Below are 26574 nucleotides of genomic sequence, written 5' to 3' on the forward strand. Positions count from 1 at the left end.
AAAGACAAGAAGGTGGCTGGGAGTAGTTGGCGTGAATTTAGAAAGGGGAAATTATGCCTGACCAACCTGATAGCCTTCTACAATGAAATGACTAGCTTGGTGGATGAGAGGAGAGCAGTGGATATGGTTTGACTTGATTTCAGCAAGGCTTCCGACACTATTTCCCTTGACATTCTCATTGACGAACTGATGAAGTACAGACTAGAAAAGTGGACAGTGAGGTGGATTGAAAACTGGCTGAACTGCCAGGCTTAAAGTCCAGCTGGAGACCAGTCACTAGTGGTCTGTGCTAGGGGTCAGTGCTGGTTAATATCTTCACTAATGATCTGAATGATAAGGCAAAGCACACCCTCAGCAAGTCTGCAGATGATGTGAAATTGGGAGGAGTAGTTGATAGACCAGGTAGTTGTGCTGCCGTTCAGAAGGACCTTGACAGGCTCAAAAAATGGGAGAACAGTAGTCTCATGAAATTTAACAGCTCAAATGTTGTTATTGTGGTTGTCATATGAGCGAAATGACGCATAAGACAAAAAAAATAGTTAATAGAATGAATCGGTATGCAAAAGAGGGATTTCATGGTACAGTATGATATAAAATTAGGCAATGATTTTATCTCCTTGATGAATAAGATTTGGAACAAATACTTTACCTTGAATGATAGATCAATGGAAAAAAGGGAAGCTTCCAATCTTTGAGAAGTGCAAAAGTAATTATATTAAAAAAAAGGTTCTGTTTTTCCAGTCTAAATATAGATCCTATTATACCGTTTTCTCTGAATTTGTAATTCTAATAGAGCGTAAGCATGCTTTTACAGTACAGACTACTTTTAATTTTAAGTATTATCTGTAATTTTAAGTATTCTCTATATAGCAGAGACTGTCAAAAATTCCCTCTGATGGTAATGTTAATAAGGCAATGTAGAAAGCTGATTCAGCTGCTTGGATGTGCTGTTTTGTTACAATATTTGTAAATATTTGCTGTAACAAGAATTGTTGTACTTCTGTCAGTCAAGCTTGCTGAAACCAGCAATGCCAGCATGAAATGACGTAAATGCCATGAGTCAGCTCAATGAATCTACTATGTTGGTCATATCTTGATAAAAGGTTCAATATTCAACTTGGAAATAATCTCAGCAAACTCATAGTGCTATGTTAACTTTGATCTTATTTTTCTTTTTCCTGTGTATTTTTCATATGTATTTACCATGTATGTTCTCAATATTTAATGGCAATTTATCATGAATGAAGTAGATCCATTTTCATTTCCATTTTCCTTGAACTTAACTGTAGACTGTACTTCTTTTGTAATACAAAGGCCAATTTATTGAACTGTATCATTCAGTATTACTCAAATATTTAAGAATTAGTTAGTTCAGAGGACCTTCAGGACGTACTGAGGGTGTGTAAACTCTAAAGGAAAAGAAAAATCAAAACCAGTGCTGATTTATATTTCTAAAAAGTTCTTGTTCATCTTCTTGCAGTTTATTTGATCCTTTTCTAGCTACATTCTTCTGCAGTGGGTAAGGAGAAAGCCAGATGGACTCCTTATGTAAAATATGTTGCTTTATGTAGCCAGAGAAGGAGACAACACCCTGCTCCTATCATTCAGCTGTCCAGTTTGCTTATGCCTCCTTCTCCACATATCCCCATCGTTACAGAGCAGCTCTTGTGAAGGTGGGAACTAAGTCATCATGCTTCTTGTGGGGAAACTAGAAACAAATACAATGTGAAAAAATGGTTTCTGTGCTCTCCCTCTGCTGCCCTCTCATCCTTATAAAGGTGACTCCTTGTATTCTTTTAATCAGTGCTATCCTTTCTTCTTTATAGATTATTTAGAAGAAAAACAAGTAGATTGGTAATATTTTGAGACATTTTGCTTAAAAAATGTTTTTATAGTATTTTATGCTAATTTTATGTAACACACACTATTACTTCATACAAAAAATTTATAAACCTGAAACAATACTGCAACCTTCATACAAATGAATTTCCATGTTCCTGTGTATATAAGGGCTTCAATAATCTCGTAAGTCATTAAAGAAAATTAGTTATAATTTATTTAAAAAATAAGATCCATTCCAAGAAGCTTTCTCTAAAACTGCTTGAGTAGAAAATGAGGATGCAACTTATTCAAATGGAAGGAACATTCACTAAGTTTAACTATTTCTGTTTGTAACTGGAGCAAAAACACTGTAAATGACCAGTCATTCTCTTGATAGATACATATTTTACTTGTGTATTTCATCATGTTATCACATTTTTTGTTTTCACTAAAGCCAATACAATCTTCTCCAGCTGTCGGTTGTGATAAAAAGTTTATGTAGCTTAAAGTAAAAATGAAGACCTTCAAGGTAAATCAGGCTAATCCCTTACTTACTTATCTACCGTCCTGTTACTCTGGCAGCATGCAATGTATCTGCGTCAGGAATCACAGTAGTCTTTATTATGCCTGGTCTGTGTGAAAACCTGTAAATTCGTTGAAGCTTAGATTCGCTTTTTGCTGCATTGCATGAGTTCGGGAAGTTCAGGAAGCCGTTTACTCCTTATGCAAGCAGTATAATGAGTCCTCCATAGCTAATTAGGACAGCCCATAACAGATTATCTTACATAATTAATTATCTTTAATGGGGTTTTGAATAGACACTGTTAGCACTCCAAGTCTGCAGTTTGAGAGTTGTGCCTTATCTGTTCTGTGCCTTTCAAAAGTCTTCAATTACCAGATCTTCAGGTTGATACAACATGACTTATTTTTGTAGTGGACAGTTGAGCACTGAGTTGCTTGGCACTGGCTCCTAGTATGTCTGTAACCTTGCTGAGCACAGCTGGCAGTGATCTTTCCTACCTGTGTGGAGAAAAGGGTGCCTCTTCCTGACACTATGTATCACTTTGGGTATAAATGGTGTTACCCGTGGGATGGGGGTCCACATGATAGTTCTTTCTGTCAAGTTGTTGAAAAGCACGCAGGACTGAAGTGCAGCATTGCGCACTGGATAGTACAGTCCTGTATCACATACTCAGGTGGATTCAGACTCCAGGTTCGGGCCACGTAGGGTGCCTGAATGGGAAGTCCTGCGTGACACTGTAAGGCTAGGTCGCAAGGTACCAGCTCTCGGCATGCCACCTTGCATGCTATTGAGGTCCTCTGGAAATGTCCCAGAAGCCAAACGTATGGGCTGGAAGGGTGGAGGGTACTGAGGGCACTGGCCTTACACCAGCTCCCCACTACTCTTCCAGGCTTCACGACTGATTTTGGTATTATTAAGTGATCCAATTTACTTTGCTGGATGCATGTTTTATCACTGGATGTATTCAGCAGTGATGAAGAACTTCTGAGTGTACACTTTTAGTTTTGTGACTACAGTTCCAAATTTCATGTCACCTACAGTTATATTTATTAGTGACTGAAACTTGGTTTCCTTCAACTTCAGAGAATGACAGTTATCTTTTCTGTTAACCTGTTAGTATTATTTAGAAAATCCATTTCAGCTATATTAAAAGTCTTTGTTTTGATGAGAATTATTCATCCAACTGTTCCCCTTCTGGTTTCAAATAGTATTTTTTTCTTTTGCTTTGAATTATGAACCTCAAAAGATCTTTAAATACTTAAATTTTTATGCTAGAATATTAAGGTTACACTTGTGCCTCTAGACAGTTTTTCTAAGGAATAGGTTCTTTGTGGTTCAGTTTGACATGTTATTTTGCTACCCCATTTATTTTTAAGGTACTCTTGCATTTCTGTCTATTGTACATATATTAAATTATAAATCTGTAATTAATCAAATTAAATAGAAGAAAAATGATTATAGTAATATGTGTTTGGCAATTAAATGATGTCTGAAAAAATACAGTTAATCATGTGATTATAATTATAAGACTGTTTCTTTAGTCAGCTATATTACAAATGTAATTCTACCTAAGTAACAAGTCTCAAATGTTTCATAGAAGCACAGCTAGATTTTTAACTGCTGGCCTAATGAAACATAGTAACTGACAAATTTCAGCTTGCTAAACTTGACTTGGGTGGAAGTAAGAAAAACATACATTTTTGTACTTTAGATATTTATATGTGTATACATATCATTCATATTCAAGGCAATACAAAGAAACACTTCACTAATGTAAATAGTCTAATGAGTTATTTATCTTTTGAGACTGTTTTCTTAAAACATGTCTTATTAATTTGCTTGCTTCCTCAAGTCTTTTTTACAACTGTATTATGAAAGTCTGAGTCCTAACATCATTTGTTTTATAAACAGTAAATTTATTGCTTTTCTTTAGTTAAGCAGGTATGAACTCGTAGAGTATGCAGACAAGGTGGCACACGCCTATTTTTAATAGTCTTGAAGTAAGAAAACATCATCTTACAATAAGGATGACTCATTGAGAAATGTAGTTAAGATCAGGCTAATACAAAACATCCTAAAAAATTTCCATTAGGACTACTGCCCTCAGGGTAGGTATCTTTGAACTCTAGTTCCAACATGTAAACTTTAAATGGTGTTTCTCAGTAGAAGTTTGCAACTTAGAGTTTGACTCTCTCTCCACCTCCTTTTTCTTTTCTTAAGGGCCCTTCTTCTGCAATGACTTTTTCACAAGAGCATGCACTTGCAGATTGGATATTTTGCCCTCACATTTGGCTAAATAAGTATCTGATGATGTAGATACAATTATGTTTTGCAAGTGCCAAGAAAAATATTGTAATGCCTTCAAACTGTTTATGACTGTTGGGAGCTACATACTATGTTTTGTGTTATATGAAGAACCCACATGACTTTTTATTAAAAAAACCCCAAACCTGACATAAGCCTTGTTTATCAAAGGACAGATACCTTACTCAAGGTGGGCTGCATTTTCATGGGCACGGTTATTAACCAGTGGCTGTTCTCTGCTATGAGACAAAGAAATAGGCTGGCAGGTGGGGAGGTGCTCCTCGGAATAGTTCTTGTCAGGTGAAAACAACCCTCTTCCTTGTCTTCTTCCACAAAATCTTCCTCTCTTCTTTGTATACTAGTACTGGTAGGGACAGTGTCAAGTTTACCTTTTGGTTTTTGTGGCTACCAAGAAATGTGGAATGGGTAAACAAAGAATTGTTAGATATTTTTCGTTACCTATGTTATATGAATAACAATTTCAACTCACTCTGTTGGGCATGAATGAACTAAATCCTTGGCAGTACTTATTTCATTTTTCTTCTGTTTACAGTGGTAGAAACATCTCTGTTATGAGATACTAAAAATGCCAGGGAGAATCATACTGAATTTCCAGACCAGTCAAGCCATTGCTATGTAGAAAGTGAAAATGGAATTATGATAAATTAATTTACTATTTTGAATTTACTGCAAACTTCAAAAGTATTTTGATGAATAGGGTGTGCTTCCAAAAGAGTAAGAATTGTAATGACAGACCAAGAATGGCATGGTATGAACATATGTTTACAAAAACAAGTGTATGTATACACATAAATGTGCAATTAAGAGAAAAAATTTATGTCTGTAGGCTAAAACCTATTTACCATTCAGATGCATTTTTATTCTTACGGTATTAATTCCCTAGGATATGATATTTATGATCTTTATTCAAACAAAGTATTATTTTAATTGCTGCTTGTTTGTGGCATGCTTTTCAGGGTAAACTTCTAAGTCATTTGTTAGAGTACACTTAAAACATTATCTAACTAAGGTAGTTTCATAAACACGCGCACATTTTAATTTATAATTTTGGGTGAGATCATACGATAAAGACGGTAACAGGTGTTACTGAATAATAATGTGATCTAAAGCTTTCAGGATATCAAAGAACGGCACAGAAAAATTGAAAATTAAGTTTTCTGCTGGAGAGAGAAAAGGTTTAATGGAACAAATTCTGAAATCCTGTATCAAATTTATCTTTAATGAAGAAAATTCCTCCCCCTTTCCTGATAGAGAAATTGAGTGTTCAACCTAACAGAATTTGGCAGTGTAAAGTTTTAACTATTCTTAATTTTATGCAAAAAACATGCTTTGAGTGGATGTTAAATGTGATGCAGTATGGGGAGGGTTACTCCATAATCGGGTACAGCTGGAAAGAAGCTGAGAGTAAATGGGAGATGTGTATTAGGAAGAGGAGGTTTCCAGGGAAATAAGAAGTTTAAAGTAAGTAGAGGAAGAGGAGGCCAAAGCAAGAGAGAGATTTTGATAGATAATGTAATAGCGAGAGAAAAAAAAATAAAGGGTTGGGCAGATAAAAAGGAAGGTATGGCACGAAAGTAGGAAAGTAGAACAGTGGTGCATAGTGGGAGGACAAGAGGTAACAGACAAAAATTGAACCAAGGGAAGTTCCAACTTAATAAAAGGAAAAACTCTTTTCACCATGAGGACAATCAAGCAGTGAAAAGGTTGCCTGGAGAAGTTGTGCAGACTCCATCCTGAAAAGTTTTCAAGTGCCAGGGGGGTAAGGGGCTGAGCAACCAGGCCTGACCTCATGGGTGACCCTGCTTTGAGCAGGAGTTTGCACTAGAGACCTCCTGAGGTCCCTTCCAGCCTGAATTATCCAGCGGTCCGATGAAAACCAAAATTCTGTTAGTTGATTATTAAAATTCTTTGTGACATGGCCATGACATGGCTTTCCAGAATGACTGTTTTGTTCACCCAGACAGACTTCTGAAAACCAGGAATGAAATGCTGCATGTGATTAGCTTTACTGGCAGTCAGCGGAACTCATGAAATCCATGGAGTTATGAGCCAGCGCTCCAGCTGCGCTCGCTGGGTTCAGTGTGATTATGCTGAGTGACAGAGAGCTCCATCAGCTTACCAGAGGTGGGACACAGGCAGTCTCGGGGAGGAAGGCTCCACTCAGCCTTCCTTCCCACAATACAACAAAGGTGCAGACCGTCTAAATCAACGTACAGATCTTTTTGACCACTTGAAACAGTTGGGATTTAATTGGAAATTGAGTTTTAAACCTCAACTAGAACAGAACTGTTGCTTTGCTATGATGATTTTATAAATGATGAATTTCCCAGACTTCCTTTATTCATTTTTCTTGATCATTTAAAAGCATGTAGCATCTTTTCAATGTGTATAATCATTACTTCAATTTTTTCATACTTTATTAATAGACTTTCCCCCTATAACATTTAAGTTCTTCCTCCAGATAAAAAATACACTTTTTTACATTTCATTCAATTTTGCTTTCTTCTTTATTAAATTCAACCTGCAAATCTTAGTTGCTTTTTTGGCAGTTGTCTCTCCTTTCTCATCTACATTACAGGAATTCAGAGGTTTAAGGGGACTGGGGAGAGGAGTGAGATGGGCTTTTATAGTTGCAGTCTTTGAGCAGCCTCTTGTGAGGTTACTTTTGACACTTGTTGATAACTGACTTCTTTTTAAAAAGAACTGTCTGAGCATAAGTTATGGTGCCTTTTTGGATTCCACAGCCTTCTTCCACATGTGGATTTTTGTAATAGCTCCAATGTGACCTTCTTCATTAAATTACTTAGTTCAATAGAATCTGAGTTATTGAAATCTGATATGCCAGTCTGGTTTGTTATGTAGATCTATTTTATATCTGCAGTGTATCTGCATTCCGTGTACAGTACTAAATTCAAGTGGCTCTTGCTCTGATTTCAATCTACCCACCGGTTTCTTTCTGCTGATAAGAAATTAATTCAATATGGTTTCCCATTGACCCCTTTTTTAGACTGTAAAGTTATTCTGTATTAAGTAGAAGCCAACTTTGATGCATGCTCAGTATATTTTTTTGCCCAGTGAATCTATGGGAAGATAATTTCTCCCACAGTTGTGGTATCCCGTGATTTCCAGTCCTGTGAGAACTGGCCATGCATTTTTTTAATTCTCGCTTTCATCTGGTTGTGATGATTTATAAGCAGATGTTTATTGTTCTCTCTCTTTCTTACCCCCTCCCCATTCTTGCTAACTTAATACAAAGCCAGTTGCTACCACTATTTTCATTGTCACGTTATAAATATTGAACATAATAAATGCCCATGATTCATAAAATCATTGTAATTATCTTTTGGGATCCTCAGTGGTTAATTCACTTTTCCTGCTGACAAAAAATTGTTTAAAAATCACAAGTCCCTTTCCAATAATGCTAACTCCACAGCAGCTTTAAAATTAATTTTCAGGTCTGTACGTCTATTTTTGTAAGAAGTCTTTGAGCTTACAACAGAAAGCAAAATGTTTACTCAAGTAATGCATCTGATTGAACTTATTGTGTGGTATGTAATTACAAAAAAACTTTCCATGTGCAACAAATATGTATCTTTATATTCAGACTTGTTTGAAGAGCAGTTAGGCCATAATTTTATAATTTCTTTTGTCTTTCACTAATAATTTATTTTGTAGTTGTATTTTGTATATTTCTGTCCCTGAAGTTTCACTGAAGTCTGCTTTAAACATAATTGACTTTACGTTTATGAATTTTCTAGCTGCTTATGGAAGGCCTACCCCAAAGACATTGCAAACTTTTGGCTTGGTCTGGATATTAATTCAGCATCTAAAGGATAAAATCCTGAATTAGAAGTGAGAGTTCCAGACTTGAATTATTTTGATTTGTTTGCTTAAAGAAAGGAAAATTCTCACTGAATTTTGAAACTGTAGTCAATAACATGAGAAAATACTAACTTTCTGAAATACTTGCTTTATGGAGCAGATCAGGCAATAATTTGAAACTATTGTTCTTGGTATTAACAAAATATTATATTTTTTCCCCCACCAGTAAAAGATCTAAGAAGTTCCCCAGGCCAAGATCTATGTCACTGACTCTGCAACTTTTTTGATATTGAGGTGAACAGTTATATCTGCTGTCCCCCTGAACAGTATCTTCAATACATTTTTTTTTTGTTTTGGCTGTTATGTAGTATATATTGTTGGGAAGAGGATTTATGCTATCTCCTGGGTTTTTCTCAATATTGCTGACACTGCATTTAGTGATCTGTTGAAGTGATAAGTGGTATGAAGTTTTCAAAATGTTACATTCCTGGTTGTCATCTAGTGTCAGTAATGTGGACCTGAACAAATACCTTTTCATAGAAGTCCCTTATTTAAATGGGCTTTCGGGACAGGCCTTATGTGATGTTTTCATGTTGTACAAAATCATATAAAATATAATATGAATTTTATATTTGACATATATGTTATATAAATTATGTAGTTATATTAACTGTGCCTTGAAATAAGTAATCTTAAAATTAAACTTACAGCTGTTGAAAAGGTTCTCAAAAGACAGCAGTATATGGATTGAAGGTAATGTTTAGCAGATTAGTAATTTTGATTGATTTATCTTTGCATGAAATACTAAGGTCTTTTTCTTGATCACAGACAACCTATCACAAGAAGTTTGTGTTATTACCGATGTGAGGGAAGCTGTTGCACAAGTAGGTTTTCTCCTTCATGAATGTCTGAAAAGCCAAATAAAAGTAAGTACAACTCTATGGCTGTAAACAGTACAATTAATTTAATGTTTCTGGTTGTCACAACTCCTAAGAAATGGTCTAAATAATGTGAATACAGAAACTGAGACCTTCTCTGTCACTGTAGTATTAATTACAAGGAATTAACACCAGGTGTGGAAGTTACCAAGAAAGAAGCGTCTTCTGCCCAATTATGCTATAGAGGGGGATCTTACAGATCCTCTTAAAATGTATATATTAGATTAGAGGAGAAATTGGATCCAGACAACAGAGAGGCCATTTTCTTTAGATTTTATGAATTCAGTAAGCCCAAGTTGTTACAAATATGTTACAGAGGATATGCTTTTGTTACTTTGAAGTCTGAATTAAAGTCTGAACCAATTAAAGAGTAAGTTGTATTCCTGCAGAACTGTGAATACAAAGTCAGATTAATCAGCCTTTTTGCAAAGATAAGGGTATATTTCACTCATAGTGAATGCTCATTGAAGCCTTTGCTGTAGGGTATTGATGGAATTTTCTACTGGCATTTAACTATCTTTTCCTTTTTCATTATTCCTACTAATAGAACTACACATATTTTCATTTTCCCAAAGGTGATTATTATTTGGTATTTGCTTAAATCTTGACTGATCTTGGGGTGATTCTTAATTATTTCTTATGTGATGATATCACATGTTTCTATTACCCAGAGAAGCAGACGGGGAATAGCTGTTCAAAAACACAGTTTTCATGATTTGCATAGTGTTACTTCTGTAATGGTTTTATTCATGTCTGTTGATCTTCTGCATTGTGTGCTTAGTTAATAGTAGGATGTTCTTCTGTACCAAACTGGATTGCTATTTTATATCTAGAAATGTCATTTGACATTGTACTTAGAGTTTTTGTTTGGAAAGAATTGTATTTAGCATGGAAAATCATGCTTTATATCTATTAAATGTCCACATTTAAAAGTGCAAAACATTAGCAGAGTTGAATAAGGTCTTTTCTTGTCTGAACAGCTGTATAATGGAGCAGAAGTATGTTTCCATTTCACTGATACCAGACCCATTGCTATTTTTCCTTTTTTCTTTCCATTTAAACTATTCTGCAATTACTAGGAAGACATACATCACTTACCCATAATAGAAAAAAAGTACTACTTTAAGTGCTGACTTAACTATATCTATATATTATATTTGCATATAACCACTTTAATCGTACCATGAGAAACACTTCCAAGCCAGTAATTAAAGTGAAAGAATGTATTATGTTTGATCAATCAGCTCTGTGACTCCAAACTTAGCAACCTCAAATCAGACTGGCACCAAACTAGTTAAAATTTACAACATGTTTCCAAATTTTCATTGCAAAACCAGTTAATTGTTGGGTTGGTCAGGCACCTGAACCTACAGTGCATTTGAGTAAAACACACATAAAATGACCACAGACAAGGTAATGAGGGCATAAATTTAAGGGATTCCTACTGATATGGGACTGAATTTTTCTGATGGCTCTATTAAACCAGTTTATTTAGTTGATGATTTCTAGCACCATTCTCTTTTTTGATCCATGTTGTCTTTCCTCATAATGAAGTTGATTGTTAAATTTCTCTTTAACACTTTCAAAACATTCCTGCAAAGTGACACCTGCCAAAGAACTCCATCAAGATCCCTGTCTTGTGTTGTTCCTTGAAACATCCTTAGTCATTCATTTTATGAACCCTTAGATTAAACATATTTATTATTCCTATCTTCATGTTCATAAAAACTTACCATCTCTGCTTCTTTACACTAGCTGAATAACAATTGCTACAATGACCAGAAGCGATTAAGCAAATCCATATACTTTTTTCTATTTAAACACTGAAACATTATCTGACAAACACTTTTTACTGAGGTGGTATTTTTAGGTAAATTTTGCTCTGTCAAGTAGCTGATAACTTTGATTAATACTAATTTTAATTAAAAATTAAAAAATTAAAAGAAAATTCATTGAAAAATTGCATAGGACACTAACATGCCAAATAGAATAAGAATTAATATTAGCTAATTGATGATGTATTGAAGCTTCTAGTTAGGCAGCTGTGCTTACTTTTCCAAGAGGGAAATCTGATTTAATTCTTGTTGGATAATATGGCTATAAAACAAAGGCTCAGTGTACTGCTTTATCAAACTGTTCAAGTTAAATCAAAACTCTGATACACCTAATTAAGTTTTAAATGTTCAGGAATACTTAAGCATCATGTATTGTAATATCTCAAGGAAAAAAAAGTAGGCCTTCTCCCTTGAGTCATGTTCTGTTTACCTTCTGAAAAGACTCTGGCATGCAGTATGCTGCTGTTCATCTAAGTATGTGCAAGGTTGTAAAGGTACTGGGGATTTCTAATTTTACTTCTGTAGAAGTTCAAGCCAGAAGAGCCTTGGAGTAGTGCATTTTAAAAATAGTTCAAGTAATTCTTGCCGCCTTTGATTTTTTGTTTTAAATCTCTTTAAAATATTAAATGTCAACTGTTTGGGGCTGTGTTACCAAATTTTCAGCCCAAAATGTTTCTAAAATCTTCAATGCATAAATACCAGCTTTTGGGTTTCAAACCACCTTCCTTTGCAAGCAAGTTAGCTCCCCAAGTATTAAAAAAATAAACAAATACAGCTTTAGATAACAGCACAAAGCCTTTTTAAATGTTGTATTTGGTACTTCTGTTGGATTGTGGATTAAGTGACATTTCAAGGGAACACAGCAGTGTATTGCTTCTGTTGTTTGCTGCTACACATAATGTCTTCTGGGCAGAAATAAAGCTCATCTGAGCAGTGGAACAGTGAGATTTGCTGGTTTAATAGAAGCAACATGAAGGGGTTTTTGCCTTATTTTCATGGTTTTTTTATTGGCTTCAAAGTGTTATCTTCTCTTAGGGAACAAATTCCCCTTCTACTACCTGGTTTGCTCTTTTACTTAAGGCAATCCTGAAGCCGATAATGAAGTAGAATCTACTTTTTGTTTTAATTAGGATAAGATCATTTCTTAGCTGGTGTTATAGTTAAAGGTTGCAAAATAAGTATGTCTGTGATTAAGATAGTATTTTAAAGTATTCATTGAGGAAATTATTTTCAGGAGAAATTCTAAATGAGTCTTGTTGTATGCAGAATCCTAGAATACCTGTGTACCTGGTGTTTCATAAGTACTTCTTAATTTATTTTATTTTTAGTTGCATGAAGACAAAATATTTGAATATTATAGAGACTTTCTCAGAGGTCTAAAATCATTAGATCATCTTGATCCTTTGAACAGTGTTTTCATCTCTGGGAACAGTTGAACATCCTAACCCAGGCATCAGTGGTAGTGTCTGATACTTGCAGGGCTGTTTCTGGAATGGCTCCCTCTAACAGTGTCCTTCAGCAAAAACTTGCAGAAAACTGCAGTGTGTTGCACTGCATACTTCACTGTTGAGTCACCTAAAAATTTGATCAATTTTTAATTCTCATAATGGAAGTAACAAATGCCAATTTTAAATCATTTAAATGAACAAACTCTGCCATAATGGTGGAAGCTTTAGCAGATAGTTAAAGCTGAAGTCAAATTTGTGACATAGTAACATTTTTTTTTTCTAATCAGGTTGAAGCTATATCAATATCTCTAAGCAAAAATGATAGCCATCTACAAAACATCTTTTCAGGACAGTGCTACAATTTTGTTTGCGTAAAAGTAAGTAGTAAGGATGCATGCTTTTACTTTTGCACTTGAAGTTACTAGTAATGGTAAATAATAGTTACATATTCGAATAATAAGCTGTTTGTTATTTCTATAATGCTGTATCCATTCCGATGTTTGGTGTTTCTGATGAGCACCAAACTGGAACTTTGAGATACTGGTCTGTTCTTTCTCTCCTGGTTCTGCACTTCCATCAGTATGTTGTTAAACTAGCCATGAATTCTTGCACAAGAGGGGTGCAACTGAAAGTAGTTTAAAATTTCCTTTCATAGATATTGTATTGAAGTGAATTGTCTCAAGAAGAGGTATGTTATATGTGTAGTCATCTAACTGTGCATTGCTACTGTGGTCTAAATTAGCGTTTCCCATTTCGGACACATGCATGCCATGCAATGTGTATTTGAGTCCCTGTATGGGAACAGGAAGGTTTTAGATGAACCGTACCTGAGACCAATCAAGATCCTTAAACTTGTTATATATATATAGATATATATTTCTTAAGGGTAATATTATTAATCTCAATCTTTTTCAAACAGCTATAACTTTACCAGACAAAAGCATAACTAATATATTAAAACTAACTAACCAACCAACCAAAGAAAAACCCCCAAAACCAAAACAAGTGATGTATCTTTTTTTGGTAAAGAACAGTTCTTTGAATTCCATTTTTATGAAATCATTGCTTGACGTTTTCAGTAATTCTAAACATTTATTTTCATTTAGGGTAAAAAGTATGCCATTCAAGAAACCCAGCAACTAGTAGATATGTTGGAAAAATCAAATATTCCTCTGTTATATCCAGTTGTCCTTATTTTGGTAGGTAACTCCTGTAAGTTACTGTAAAAAGCATCTAATGAATTATTTTTAAATGTTAGACTAGATTTAAACTGCTGCTAGCTCTGAATAAAATTGTAAATTTGAACAGTAAATTGGACTGTAAAGAGCATCATTTGCACTTCAGCAAATGTACTGCATGCTGTCAGGAAATAAACCAACACTAGCAAATGACAATTTATTAGTTATGTATTTCTGTGAAGGATTCATTGTGGCTAGTCATATTGAACTGTTAACTCCTGCTTTGCTGTTGTACTCCATCTCTGCTGGAGATGCTGCAAATGATGTACCCTTCTTGAATGCTCAGTTGAAACAGATTTAAGTGGCTTTATTTTTTTCTATGCTGTGTGGTTTATTCAAAGTTTTAAAATTATTATTGCTTTTCTGGTCCAAGTATTAAAAACTAACTTTGAAGTACTTTGCATAATAACTTTAATACATACTTTACTTATTGAGATGTTGTAAGACTGAAAAATCTGTTCTGGTATGTGGCAAAAGTTTTAAAGTATATTTTTGGCTGAAATTCTCATTATTTGAGTATTGTTGCCAGAATAATTTAACAGTTCATGTAGACGACAGCTGAAGGTGTACATGACTTTTATTTACTCAGACTGTTAAAAAGGAGTAGATTTGAAAGTCTCCGTGCAGTGTAACCAGATCCAATTAATTCTGTCATTATGTTTTCTAGCTTAATAGGTAGGGATGAGAAGTATTGGGTGGAATGAGTGTCATTAATGCCATATATCACAAGGACTGTGCCTCTGGACTACATTTATTATATTCTCCAGCAATAACACAAGATAATGTGTTGTGATTTTAAAATATAATTCCGTATATGAAGCTCTTAAAAAAGGAATAAATAGTTATTTTACATGGGGCCTGAATAGTTTCTGAAGTGTATAGTCCAGTGATCTGGAGGTAAAACTGAGCACTTGCTTCTCAATTTTAGGCTTAATCTGAAATCTAAGTGATGAAATTTCATTACTGATCTAACAAATAAATGAGATATCGTGAAGATCAATTACTTTTACAAATGAAAAAAGTTATATCCTCACCTATTGTCTGCTGTTGTCTTGGAGTAAGCTACTGTGATTCTATGAACATCAATATTTAGCACTTTATTTCTAGACCTTTTTTCCTTAACCCTGTTTCTGAGGAAGTTCAGAGTGGGGCTTTAATTTTACTGAATTATCAAAGATAAATTATTTCTGCCTTTGATAATCAGAGCAATGGCACACCTCCAATTCTGTTGCCCATTTACAAGGCTACTGGATGTGCAGAATGCTCTTTTCTAGACTGAGAATGTTTTCAGTAGTCCTTTATCAAGAATATAAAAAAACATTTCTGTCTGTGTTAAATTTTGGGGGTGTGCAAATAAAGTTGGAATTGTTAATCAACTAGGTAATACTATGGTGTTAAAAGCATGCTTATTTTTTGCCCGATTCATAGCTAATCTCTACTCTGGACTTTGAATTAAGTACTTTTTTTAGTGTGACACATGGAATGTGAGAGCTTTGCTTTAATAATTGTAGCTATAAATATTCTGGACATAATATTTCCTGAGAAATAGGTATGAATGCAAATAATGCTTACACAAGCTCACCATGAAATTTAGGTTTTGCCTGTAAGATACTATATCTTGAAGTCATTGTAGAATCCAGCACCATTTTTAATGAAAGTGTACTTGCTTGAGCAGCCTGCAGCATGTATAAATTATTTAGGTGGACAACTTTTAAAATAGCCTCAGGAGAAAATGATACATTGAATCCCTTTACTGTACTCCAGATCCATCCGTTGTTCCTGACAACTACTTGAAATTTCCTAAAACTAGACAGTGGGAGAAAAGTCTTATAACTAGGTTGAAGCAGTTGCTAACCTTTAAAACACAGATATGCATATATTTGTTAAAAGTATCTTTAAAAAAAATGAAGTACCCTAACTATAAAAAGGCATTTTATGCTTCACTTTCAAATTTTATAGTTACCACACCATCTTTTAGAAATACAAGAAGGAAAAAATAGGAGGACTGGAAAGTATGTTTTAAATGACTAAAGAATTAGCTAAAGAAATCATTGTCTCATATTAATCAGTGGGAACTATATAAGTCCTTTAAACTTCTGATCCCTAAAACTCATTACAGATGGTATGGCTGGGGGATGGAAACTTCCTTCAGCAGTCTTTAATTAAATTTGGTGTTGGGTGTCCTCCTCACTAAAGCTTATGAGAGGGATTTTCCTCAGCTTTATTCTTCACTATATACTTCGTTTAACAAAAAACCTGAATGCATTGTTGGTGAAGAGTCCTGTAAGATACTTTCTTTTGATGTAAAAGGGCACATTAATATTTCTCAGGCAAATGTGACTCAGAATTTTAAGCAATATGATGGTATTTAAATGCACAGGTTTTAGGTACTAGCTGTACGGGAAACATTATTATTTTCTACTCTCAAAAGTAAAACTATTCCTGATAGTGAAGAATTGAAAGGATAAATGAGGAGAGCAGCTAATTGCTTCCATTCTAACCTCATAATCAAGAACAGTCTAATGTAGACTTTTTTGTAATTGGAAAGTTCTTGTCTATTCTTTCATTTCAGGACACGTGTAAATTTTTTGTAACAATCTGATAATTAAGAGAATCAGTTTTATTTTTTGCTTCCGATATTCAGCTTCCTTATTTGTAAAAATGACAGGTGTTATTATTGAGCCAGATTGTCTGTTTAACTAGCCTGTGGAGAATTATCCCAGTAAAAGGATGAGCTTACACTGGACATGAAGACTTCTGTCCATATTCCTGCCTATAAATTGCCACAGATTTCCAAGTCTGTTCTTTATCCTGGTGCCTGACTGGAGTTTTTTGTGGCATCTGTAAGCTGAAGCAGCAATTGGACTACTGTATCTGGACATAGCAGAAAAGGAAAGATTAATGTTACAGGAGAAGTAGGAAGCACAGAGGTAAACTTCATGCAATTATTTGTCTGCATCAAAACAATATCCTATCTGCTATAACCAGAAGAATCATATTCTTAAACTGACGTTACTTTTCAGAGTAATACATGTTCACGTTTGTAGATGCTATGAATAGATATGATTTTTATTTTGTTGTTATTCCTTAGGGTTAGAAAGAAAGGAATGTTAGTACTTCAGCTCTGTAGTTGCCATTATTTGCATTTCAGTACAAAATTAAGTTTGAGAAAAGTCCCTTTTTAAAGCTGTGGAACAGTTTAATGGTAAATAGGTGTTAGGCTGTGTTCTCTCAAAATAATAGGTTTTAAAATTTCTTGTAAATAGCTGTAAATGAGCAGTACTTTGCCTTGTTTTGGGTAAAAAATAACAAAATAGTGAGTGTTTGAAAATTAATCTCTGCCTGTGTAGTAGAAGACAACAGCTTTGCTCCTGGTGAATATGCACTTAGACAATAAACAGCTTTTTAAAAAGTGTTGCAAGGGAAAATGAGTAAAAACCTATTATCTGTCAGGATAAATTGAACATAAGGTACAAAGGGAACTTGAAATAATTTTCCCAAGCACAGATCTCTGGGGCTACCTCTATACTCCTGCCTCTCTGTAGTACTTACAGATAAGTTTTATATCGATGGAATCATTCAGCCAGAAAATTATTTTCTCTTTCTTTTAAGGGGAAAAGTATTTCTGATATTAATTGGTGCTGAAACTTTATATGTAGAAATCATCATCCTTAATTTTGATTTCTACAGTTAATAGAAACTTTGTAAAGTAAGCTGATTAAACTGTGGAACACATAAGCCTTGGGAAAGGGTTGAGCTAGTTGATACATCCCTGGAGATACCAGTTCAGGTCCTGTAAGACCCACCATGTTTGTGCAGCATCCCTGCTGGATATGAGACCTGCCTTTCCCGGCCCAAGAGCTCAGGATAGTCATATCCCTACGTTCTTTTGTAGTAGTTTCTGCTTTTTAAACTTGAAGTGTTATCTTGAAATTAATCCAATTTAGGCAACTAATATGCTATACTGAAAAGGTGGTAAATTCAAATTAAATCTTTAAATAATACAGTTCCATTTTGAAAACCTTTAAGATGCTTAAGAAAAACACCTGTATTTCTCTAGTATCCTGATAGTAAAAGAAAGAAATCTGTGAAAGTTAGACCTTAGAAAAGAAGGTTGGTTTTTTTCTGATTTAATTAAATATTTTTAATATGCAGTTAGAACATTGTGTTCCAATGTCTTCTGGTGTATTGGTTTCACTGTGCTTTGAAAAGAAATAATTTTCATGTCACTAAATATATAAGTAGTGCAATTCAATAGTAATAGAAACTAACTAAGAAAAACCTATGTTAGCCTGTATTTTTATGTGTGCTTAACATATAAAAATGAGATACTAAAAGCTGGAAGTCTAGAATAACATACTATGGAAAAAGCAGAATTTTTGTTTGTTTGTTTTTTTCTTGTTTGTTCCTCTGCAGGTGCACTTGGATATTTCAGAAAATATTTCTTTCAGCATTGGGATGGAAGAACTGACTAGGATCAAGAAATTTGCAAGGGAAGTGAAAAAAAAAAATATTTTGGTTTATGGTCTCCTTATCCAATATAAGGTATGTATTCTTTTTCTACGTGCAAATTATCTCTGATTTATATGATTAATGATAGAATCTTCATTTAAAACAAAATCAAAAGGAAATAAATATGACATGAAAATATTTTGGGGGAAGATTCTTGCCTGTTCTTGTTCAAAATTCAGAAGAGCCTGTAGTTATAGACAAAACCGTAAGCATTGTGATTAGAGAGGAATAAATGGTAAAGATTTTTTAGAAGCATGCAAAAATGTCAGGGCCCTTCTTCTTTTTGCTTTTCTGCTTTGAAACTTGCTTTTTGCAGCATTGAAAAAGTAAAAAATAATAAAAGTGCATTTGATCAGTGGTTCTGCAGAATTTTACATCCCTCATCAAAATAGCGTTTGGTATTCAGGTGACAGAAAGGGCATGGCATATAAGTGTTGAAACAAGTGTCCGTGTCTGCAATAGCTGCAAATTGCCTCGGCTGGGGGCAAAAAGGGTTAGCCCTCCAGCATCCTTTGTACTCACAAAAGCTACTTAAAATAAACCATTTTGCCTGGGAAACGTGTTGTGCCAACCAGAAAAGTGGGCTGCCTTGCCTCCAGTGCAGATGTAGTCTTTGCAGCTTCTTAACTTAGTCAACAGTGAAGGAAGAAGTAAGTTATTCAATGGAAATTTTAATAAAGAAGAATAAGTATAATCTCAACTGATTTTTTAAGGTTGAGTTAGGTTTTTTGGGTTTATATATAATTGATTAAACATGACTATAGTTATATATCTTTTTCTGGTATACCAAAGACTTTGTTTTCCCTCCAAATTCTATGGTTTTATTAAGACCTATGAGTATCAATACCTATCAGTTAATGTTTTTACAGACCTCTAACGCCAACAGAATATGAATAATGCTATTATATGACATTAGTTTGTCTCTTGTTTGTAGAACACACAAGGGCATACAACTATTTTCAATCTTCTTTCTGGTACTATCAAACCCCATTTTTTCCAGGGTGAATTCTGGCTTCTCTTGGTAAAAATAATTTGAATAACTGTTGAAACGTAGCTCTAAGAGGCACCTTATCATGGTAAAAAGTAACATTGCAAGTATTGCTTTAGTGTAAGTACATTTTTTTCCTTTTAAACTTCATTGGGTGTGTATATGATTTTATATGTAAATGGAAATATATATATGTGGATAACAACAGTTAGTAACGCTGACTGGAAAAAAGGAAAAACTTCTATAATCTTCAGTGGATTTTTATGACCATGGCACCAAAACTTGTTATCAATAACAGGCATGTATAACAACAATATGACATCTGAATGGAAATTCTTGATCCTTGGTGGTAAGAGAATTACAGCAGAAAGTTGCCTCCATTTTTTGAAAATAAAAAGTTAGAATGATTATGTAAGATCACTGCAGGCAGAGTCGTCATTTATTAGCATGGAAAAAGTATTATATAGAGTAAAACACGTTGCAAAGTAAGTAAACTACCACTAGCTATCTTGTTTTAAAATGGTTTTAAAACATGTCCTTCTCACAAAGACGGGGATATAGTCCTGAGTTCCTGCTTGTTAGTGTTTTGATAGATGAGTAACAAATAGGTTATACAGATCATGTGTATATATGTGATACATGTGTCAAGTTTTCTTTTGGCTGCAGATCTACAAAGAACAGAATTGTTTCTAGGTGAAGACCTGTGGAAAGACTTGACATATGAATCTAGAAATGACATAACCCAAACTTTATTGCTGGTCTGGGGGAGAGTGAGAAGGGAGCACTGTGAACAAAAGCAATTTGTTAAGTGAATAGACATCTTTAAAACAGGGGGTTTTTTGTTTGTTTGTTTTTTTAATTCCAAAGCATGATTTGAGAGTCACCAAGGTATTTTACTTTTAGTACAACCCATTAGCTAATAGGTGAATCCATAGGTGAATTGCATGCTTGAGGATGGAAGGGTAAGTTTCATACTGGCATGATGGGAGGTCCAAAGGTAGTGGAAACACAAAAAGCACCTGCTGCTGTAATGCAGGATACTCAGCCTGTTGTCACAATAACTTCTATCAGTATCCACTTTCCAGAAGTCCCTGAAAGCTATAGTTTATTTCAAAAAAAGTGATGACAGATTACTTCATGGAGCTTCCCTCTAGCTGACAGGTTATATCATCACTACCAGACATGCATGGTTGATATACACACTTTTACTAATTCAAAAACAGGGATAAAATGTAAGGGATGAATAATTTATTGAGACACATGACCATGGTAATACTGAGGTGAAATTATTTTACATTTAGAAGGGTTGTATGATTAAGTGGGTATGACGATATGTTGATATAAAAGAATATGGGGGCACTCTTTAAGATTCTGCATTAGAAAAGTAAATTTGATGAAATAAATATTTTCTGAGATATATAATTGGTTTTTTATGTTTTGGAAATGAAAGTGAAATGCTTTTGAAACCTAGGAGTACATTTTTGACAGTATTGAAGGAGATATGAAGGCCTAAGAAAAAGTATAAGTCTTCATTTTAATTTCTTAAATGCAGTGTTTATTTGGTATTTAGAAAAAGATATCAAGTACTTCTATGAATATTTGATACTCCAAGAAGCTAGTCAGGAAAATTAAAGGAAAAGGCTTTAATGTGCTTTATAAATTCCCTGCTTTGTACCTTCCATTTTCTCAAAATAAGTGCATGTTCGTGGCTTGTACACAAACAGTTACTTCTCTTATAAACATTATGCATGGAATGCCGAATTACTGATATTGATACAAAGATTGGATCCACTTCGTAACAGCTCTAGTTTGCATCCTGAAAGTATTGTTTATTTAAATTTCACTTATGAAAATATTTTTAAAGACGGTTCTTTTCTAAAACAGTTCTGCAATGTTAGAAATGGTTTTTCATATTCAAAACACAGAGGGGAAAAGGGTATTTCGTAAATTCCAGGTCTGAACTTGTAGAGTTAGCTTTTGGGGATTTTTCAGATGAGTTGAAAGAAATAGCTGATAAGCAAGGTGAATTAAAAATAGGGATGAAAATCCATTTTTTATGGAAGATATAACTGGCATACGTTGATGACAATGTTAGTAAAATTCCAACTGTTTTGATTTAATGAGTACTTTACCTTGAAAATAGCAATGACTGGTATGGTATTACTATGTGTCAGAATAAGAATTTTTTTTAATAGTAGTTAGTCTAGTAGGGTATGGAGGAAAAGCTGTAAAAAAGAAGCCAAGTTACTCTTAAATGAAGTTTTACTTAAAAGAGGTGTTAAGAATTGCTAAGAAACCAAAGAATACAGAAGGTAATGTCAAGCCATTGCATCCATGCAGGGCTGGAAATACATTAATCTTGAAGCACTGGTTTATGTCATTCAAACTATAAGACTTGGGACGGAACCTCAGTTGCATGTGGTAGTTATTTGTTGATCTGTGTTCTGAGCAATGCTGCAATAATACTGAACTTGGGCCTTGATCTCGCAAACACATGCATTATTATCTTTAAACATATCCTAAGTAGTTAATGGTTTTATACTTGAATATGACAGTAATGTTTTTAAAAAATACTATTTTGTCTATTTACTGCTATTCTCCCTTTTAAAATAATAATGTCTTATTACTGAATTAGAAAAAAATAGTGAACACACATAAAAAGAAAATATAAGCAGCATTTGATAATGTGTGAGTGCAAATTCAGAAGCTTGTGAAGGTTGCAATAATAAAAATCTTGGTCTAAAAGTTTCAGTAATAACTTTGTTACTTTTCACAGAGAATAAAAAGGAACAATTATCATCCAAAATAAAGCCTGCATGGATGGACATAGGAAGCCACAGAAAGCTTTAAAATATGAAAATAATACTAATATATCTTAGTTATAGAACTATATTAATTTTAAATAACCCTACTTCAGAGAGGCACTGACAGAATGTTGGGTCAGAACAGCAAATACATGCTAAGGCTTGCCTGGGGCAAGGTGGCCCCAAATACTTTTGCCTCTGAAACCTCAATTTGATTAAGGATCTATTCACTGACAGCCAGAAAAATCACAGTCCATACCTAAAAAGAGAAAAATGATGCAATAGAATAATCGTTATGAAGCTGCTTGAAACTAAAAGGAAACTGAAGTGTGGGTGATTTCTTATGCAAACATACTGGACATTTATTGTAGTCTTTAAGACTTTTTGAAGACAAGAGGCCTGTCTACAGTGTACTTGATGGCTCAAGAAATACTTAAGAGTGCTAAATGTGTTTTCTGTCTGGTTTGGTAAACTAAAAAGGTAAACGTTTACAGTTTCATAAAAGATCCCTTAAAAATAGTATTATGTGCAGACATTAAGGCAGTGGTTCTCAAAACGGGGATTACAGCCCTAAAGGGCATCATCCAAGTGGCAAAGCACAAGGTGGTTTGGCAACCAGTATTGAGATAATGAGCCTGAAGGGCAAATGAAGTAAAATCACAAACTAAAAGTTTGATAACTTGTTGAAAACAAATGAGCCATGCCCTAAATGACACCTGCGTGCTTCTTAATTCATTTAATAATCAGCATAGAATTGGTCAAATGATTGCAGTCTGATTAGAATGATTGGGATGCTGCCTGGAGACCTCTCTCTTCTCAAGATGACACTTTTTTTATTTCAGCTGCTATGACATAATGGATTGTAATGAATATGGAAGCCTACATCTATTCATAGAAGTCCTTAAGGCCAAGTAATTACTGTTTAGTATTTTCAAGAGGCAGAAACCCAACTATCAAGTAGCATGATCCTACAGACTATTCACTCTTTCATCAAGGAAAATTGGGCAAATGCGTGATGAGCCAGAGTGATCTTGCTTGCACAGAGTGTGGAACAGAGAGGGAAACCAAATCCACTTTGAAACTTTTTACATTAGTAACCTCGTAGAAATCAGCATCTGTAAGTATATTAATACAAAGGCCTAGCAAGTCCTTCACCAGTAAAACTAGAGATTGATACTTATGGAGGCTGGACATGATTTAATCCTTAATAATTAATTATTACTACTGTCTGAGATCAGTCACGACTATGTATTTTGCAATAGGTAGAACTGACATGATGAAAAAGATTTACAGACACTGAATTTAAAATAAAACTACAAGTCACTCTTGATGGAATTTTCAGTAAATAAAAGATACAGAACTGGGGGCTTTATGAACGATACTCAAGAAATCAAACATAAAACTATCCTTTTCCCTTGGGAATGGCTCACACAAAAACAGTAAGATTGCTCATAAAGGAAAATATTCTGAATGGGTCATATCACCTTTTAATGCCCTCCAAAGTTGGTAATAGAATTTATGGAATAAAAAGTTTATAGGTGATATTTTGTATATATCAATTTTCTGATCTTCAGTAATTTCAGCAATATTTAGCTTATCTTCATGTTTGAATTTTGCAGTCGGATGGAGATTATTTGAAGCAGATTAATTTGCTGTGGTGAAAAAGATGATAATTTCATGGGGAAGAATCATTCTGCCCCATCAGTATTTTCACACACACAAACAGTTACAGATAACTTTCTGACTCACCTTGATAATTTTGTCTTTGATTTTTTTTTTAAATCTCCAACAGCTCATCATTCATTCATGTATTTTACTGTGTGAATGTCTGGAAATCTTAACAGGCTTTGTTCAAAAAGTGTATGATAGAAAACATTGGTCCATCTGGTTGATTTGATCATCAGAATTTTTTGTCTGTCAGACTTGTTCTCATGAAAGCACATTTACAGGAACTTCTGAAAATAGCACAGTTTTAAAATATAGATTTAGTCATACTCTTTGTAACAACTGCCTGTTAGCACAACATATTTCTATAATTTTTACATGTTAGTATCAAAATTGATGGAGAGTTCTCTTAAGATTTCTGTCAATGAAATATTTATATTACTTACCTACAGAAAATCAGTTCCAAATTTAATGTTTGAAAGATGGAAAGCCGAGTAGTTCCAAAGAAATAATTCTGTGTGAATATTTTTTTCTGCTATGTAATACATACAGAAATAATAAACCACCTAAGTGGCTTTTTACTTTGAAGTGAAATCTGTTTAACCAAACCAACCTTCTCCATCTTTTTTCGTACCATTCAAAGCAAGAAATTAAAAAACGTCACCTCTCTGGAACATTAGTCAATTAAGAAATATATTAATTACAAGTTTACCAAAGTATTGGTTAAACTTTAGGCTTTTGTCATGGTTTAACCCCAGCCAGCAACTAAGCACCACACAGCTGCTCGCTCACTCCCCCCGTATCAGGATGGGGGAGAGAATCGAAAGAGTAAAAGTGAGAAAACTCGTGTGTTGAGATAAAGACAGCTTAATAGGTAAAGCAAAAGCCGTGCACACAAGCAAAGTATAACAAGGAATTCATTCACCGCTTCCCATCAGCAGGCAGGTGTTCAGCCATCTCCAGGAAAGCAGGGCTCCATCATGTGGAACGGTACCTTGGGAAGACAAATGCCATAACTCCAAACGTGGCGTCCCCCCCTTCCTCCTTCTTCCCCCAGCTTTATGTGCTGAGCATGACGCCATATGGTCTGGGATATCCCTTTGGTCAGCTGGGGTCAGCTGTCCCAGCTGTGTCTCCTCCCAACTTCTTGTGCCCTCCCAGCCTCCTCGCTGGTGGGGTGGGGTGAGAAGCAGAAAAGGCCTTGGCTCTCTGTAAGCACTGCTCAGCAATAACGAAAACATCCCTGTGTTGTTAACCCTGTTTCTAGCACAAATCCAAAACATAGCCCTGTACTAGCTACTATGAAGAAAATGAACTCTACCCCAGACAAAGCCAGCATAATTTTGAGCTAGGAAGGGACATAAACATTTGAGTGTCAAATTATTTAACACCAAGCCTAGAAGTCTGTCTTGCTTGAAACATGTAGCATTGTGGAAAGCGCAGCCACTTGCCTGTACTGCTGCTGATTTTAGTAGATATCCTGAAGCCTGATACTGGATCTTATTGATCAACAAATTGTGATTGTTACTCTTTTTTTCAGGGTTTTAGTGTGTCTACCTTGAATGCATGCATAAATGCTTTTATATTTCCTTGCTCATTTTCTCTTGCTTTGTCTCTCTGTTGTTCTCTCTCCCTTGCCTTTCCTTGTTTCCCCTTGAATCTTCCTCCTCTCCTAGCCAAAACAGGTAATAAATTAGTGGATTTATTACAACTGTGCAACTTTACTAAAGACACTCAAATGAAGCATTTCCACAAGCTAACTTCACAGTGCAGTAGCAAATTCCCAGTCTGAGGAAGATGAGCTTTTTAGAAAAATAATTGGTAACCTTGGGGGTTTTCATTAAATAACTATATAGGTTTTTATCAGAGAAAGGTTAGGAAGTTGCTCAATTTGTCTCTGCTATTACAGCTTCTAGGAGTTTAACAAGCTGCACAGAAAATGATGAGATTAACGTTTTATGCCTTTTACACATAACCTTTTTAGACTTACTTCAGCTATTGAACTCATAATTGGAGAAATCAGAGTTCTGCCATCATTTTGTCAACCGAAATGATTAAGGCATGTAGACTTATCTTAAAAGTCATGTCTTCGTAAAACGGTCTTTAAACTTCCTTGCATTTATAGCCCAGTTCAGCCATTCTGCCAATATTAGACAATAAAGGTTGCCAGTTGTTTCTATTGTGGATATTTTCATTGTATAAAATGTATTACACTAAAATAGGTTAATAGTATGGAGTGGAATTGGGGGGAACAAGTGGATTCAAAAGGTGAAATGCTGAGCTCTCTAGAGGAAAAGAAAATATGTAATATACAATATAGCAACTTAGAAAAGTGTGTATGTATTAATTATGCTAGATACTTTAATGCGTTAGGAAATAAACTTTGGATTGGAACCATTTGCAAAAACAAATACTGTGAGCATCAAAACTGAGTTTCATCTTCAAATCTGTTAGTGTGCATTATTCTGACTTTTTTTTCCATCTTATGAAAGCTTTGATGTTGACCTGCTATCTCTTAGTGGAAACACATAAACATTGATGATGAAATTTTGTTTGCAAGCAAACTGCTTTTAACTTCTTTTTTCCACTGCTAGCTTGCCTAACAGAAACCTGTGAAGTCCATTGTATCTGTTTACGGAGAGTTGCACTTTCGAA

At 34.6% G+C, this 26574-nt stretch overlaps 1 protein-coding gene across 4 annotated transcripts in view; it reads left to right on the plus strand.

The window, feature by feature from the left end:
• The window catches only part of CRPPA (CDP-L-ribitol pyrophosphorylase A), a 122871-nt gene that overhangs the window by 53319 nt on the left and 42978 nt on the right, over positions 1-26574 (plus strand). The window contains exons 6-10 of one of the 4 annotated variants that reach the window (XM_052800914.1): positions 9320-9417; positions 13000-13089; positions 13819-13911; positions 18367-18495; positions 19749-19827. In XM_052800914.1, the coding sequence (XP_052656874.1) occupies positions 9320-9417; positions 13000-13089; positions 13819-13911; positions 18367-18495; positions 19749-19769 (431 nt within the window). In that variant the 3' untranslated portion in view covers positions 19770-19827. Of the gene's footprint in view, positions 1-9319; positions 9418-12999; positions 13090-13818; positions 13912-16618; positions 16969-18366; positions 18496-19748; positions 19828-26574 lie in introns of those variants that run through there. The other 3 variants (XM_052800904.1, XM_052800934.1, XM_052800924.1) reach the window with 3 other exon arrangements.

This window comes from Harpia harpyja, chromosome 1, assembly GCF_026419915.1.
Source record: "Harpia harpyja isolate bHarHar1 chromosome 1, bHarHar1 primary haplotype, whole genome shotgun sequence".
NCBI classification, from domain to species: domain Eukaryota; kingdom Metazoa; phylum Chordata; class Aves; order Accipitriformes; family Accipitridae; genus Harpia; species Harpia harpyja.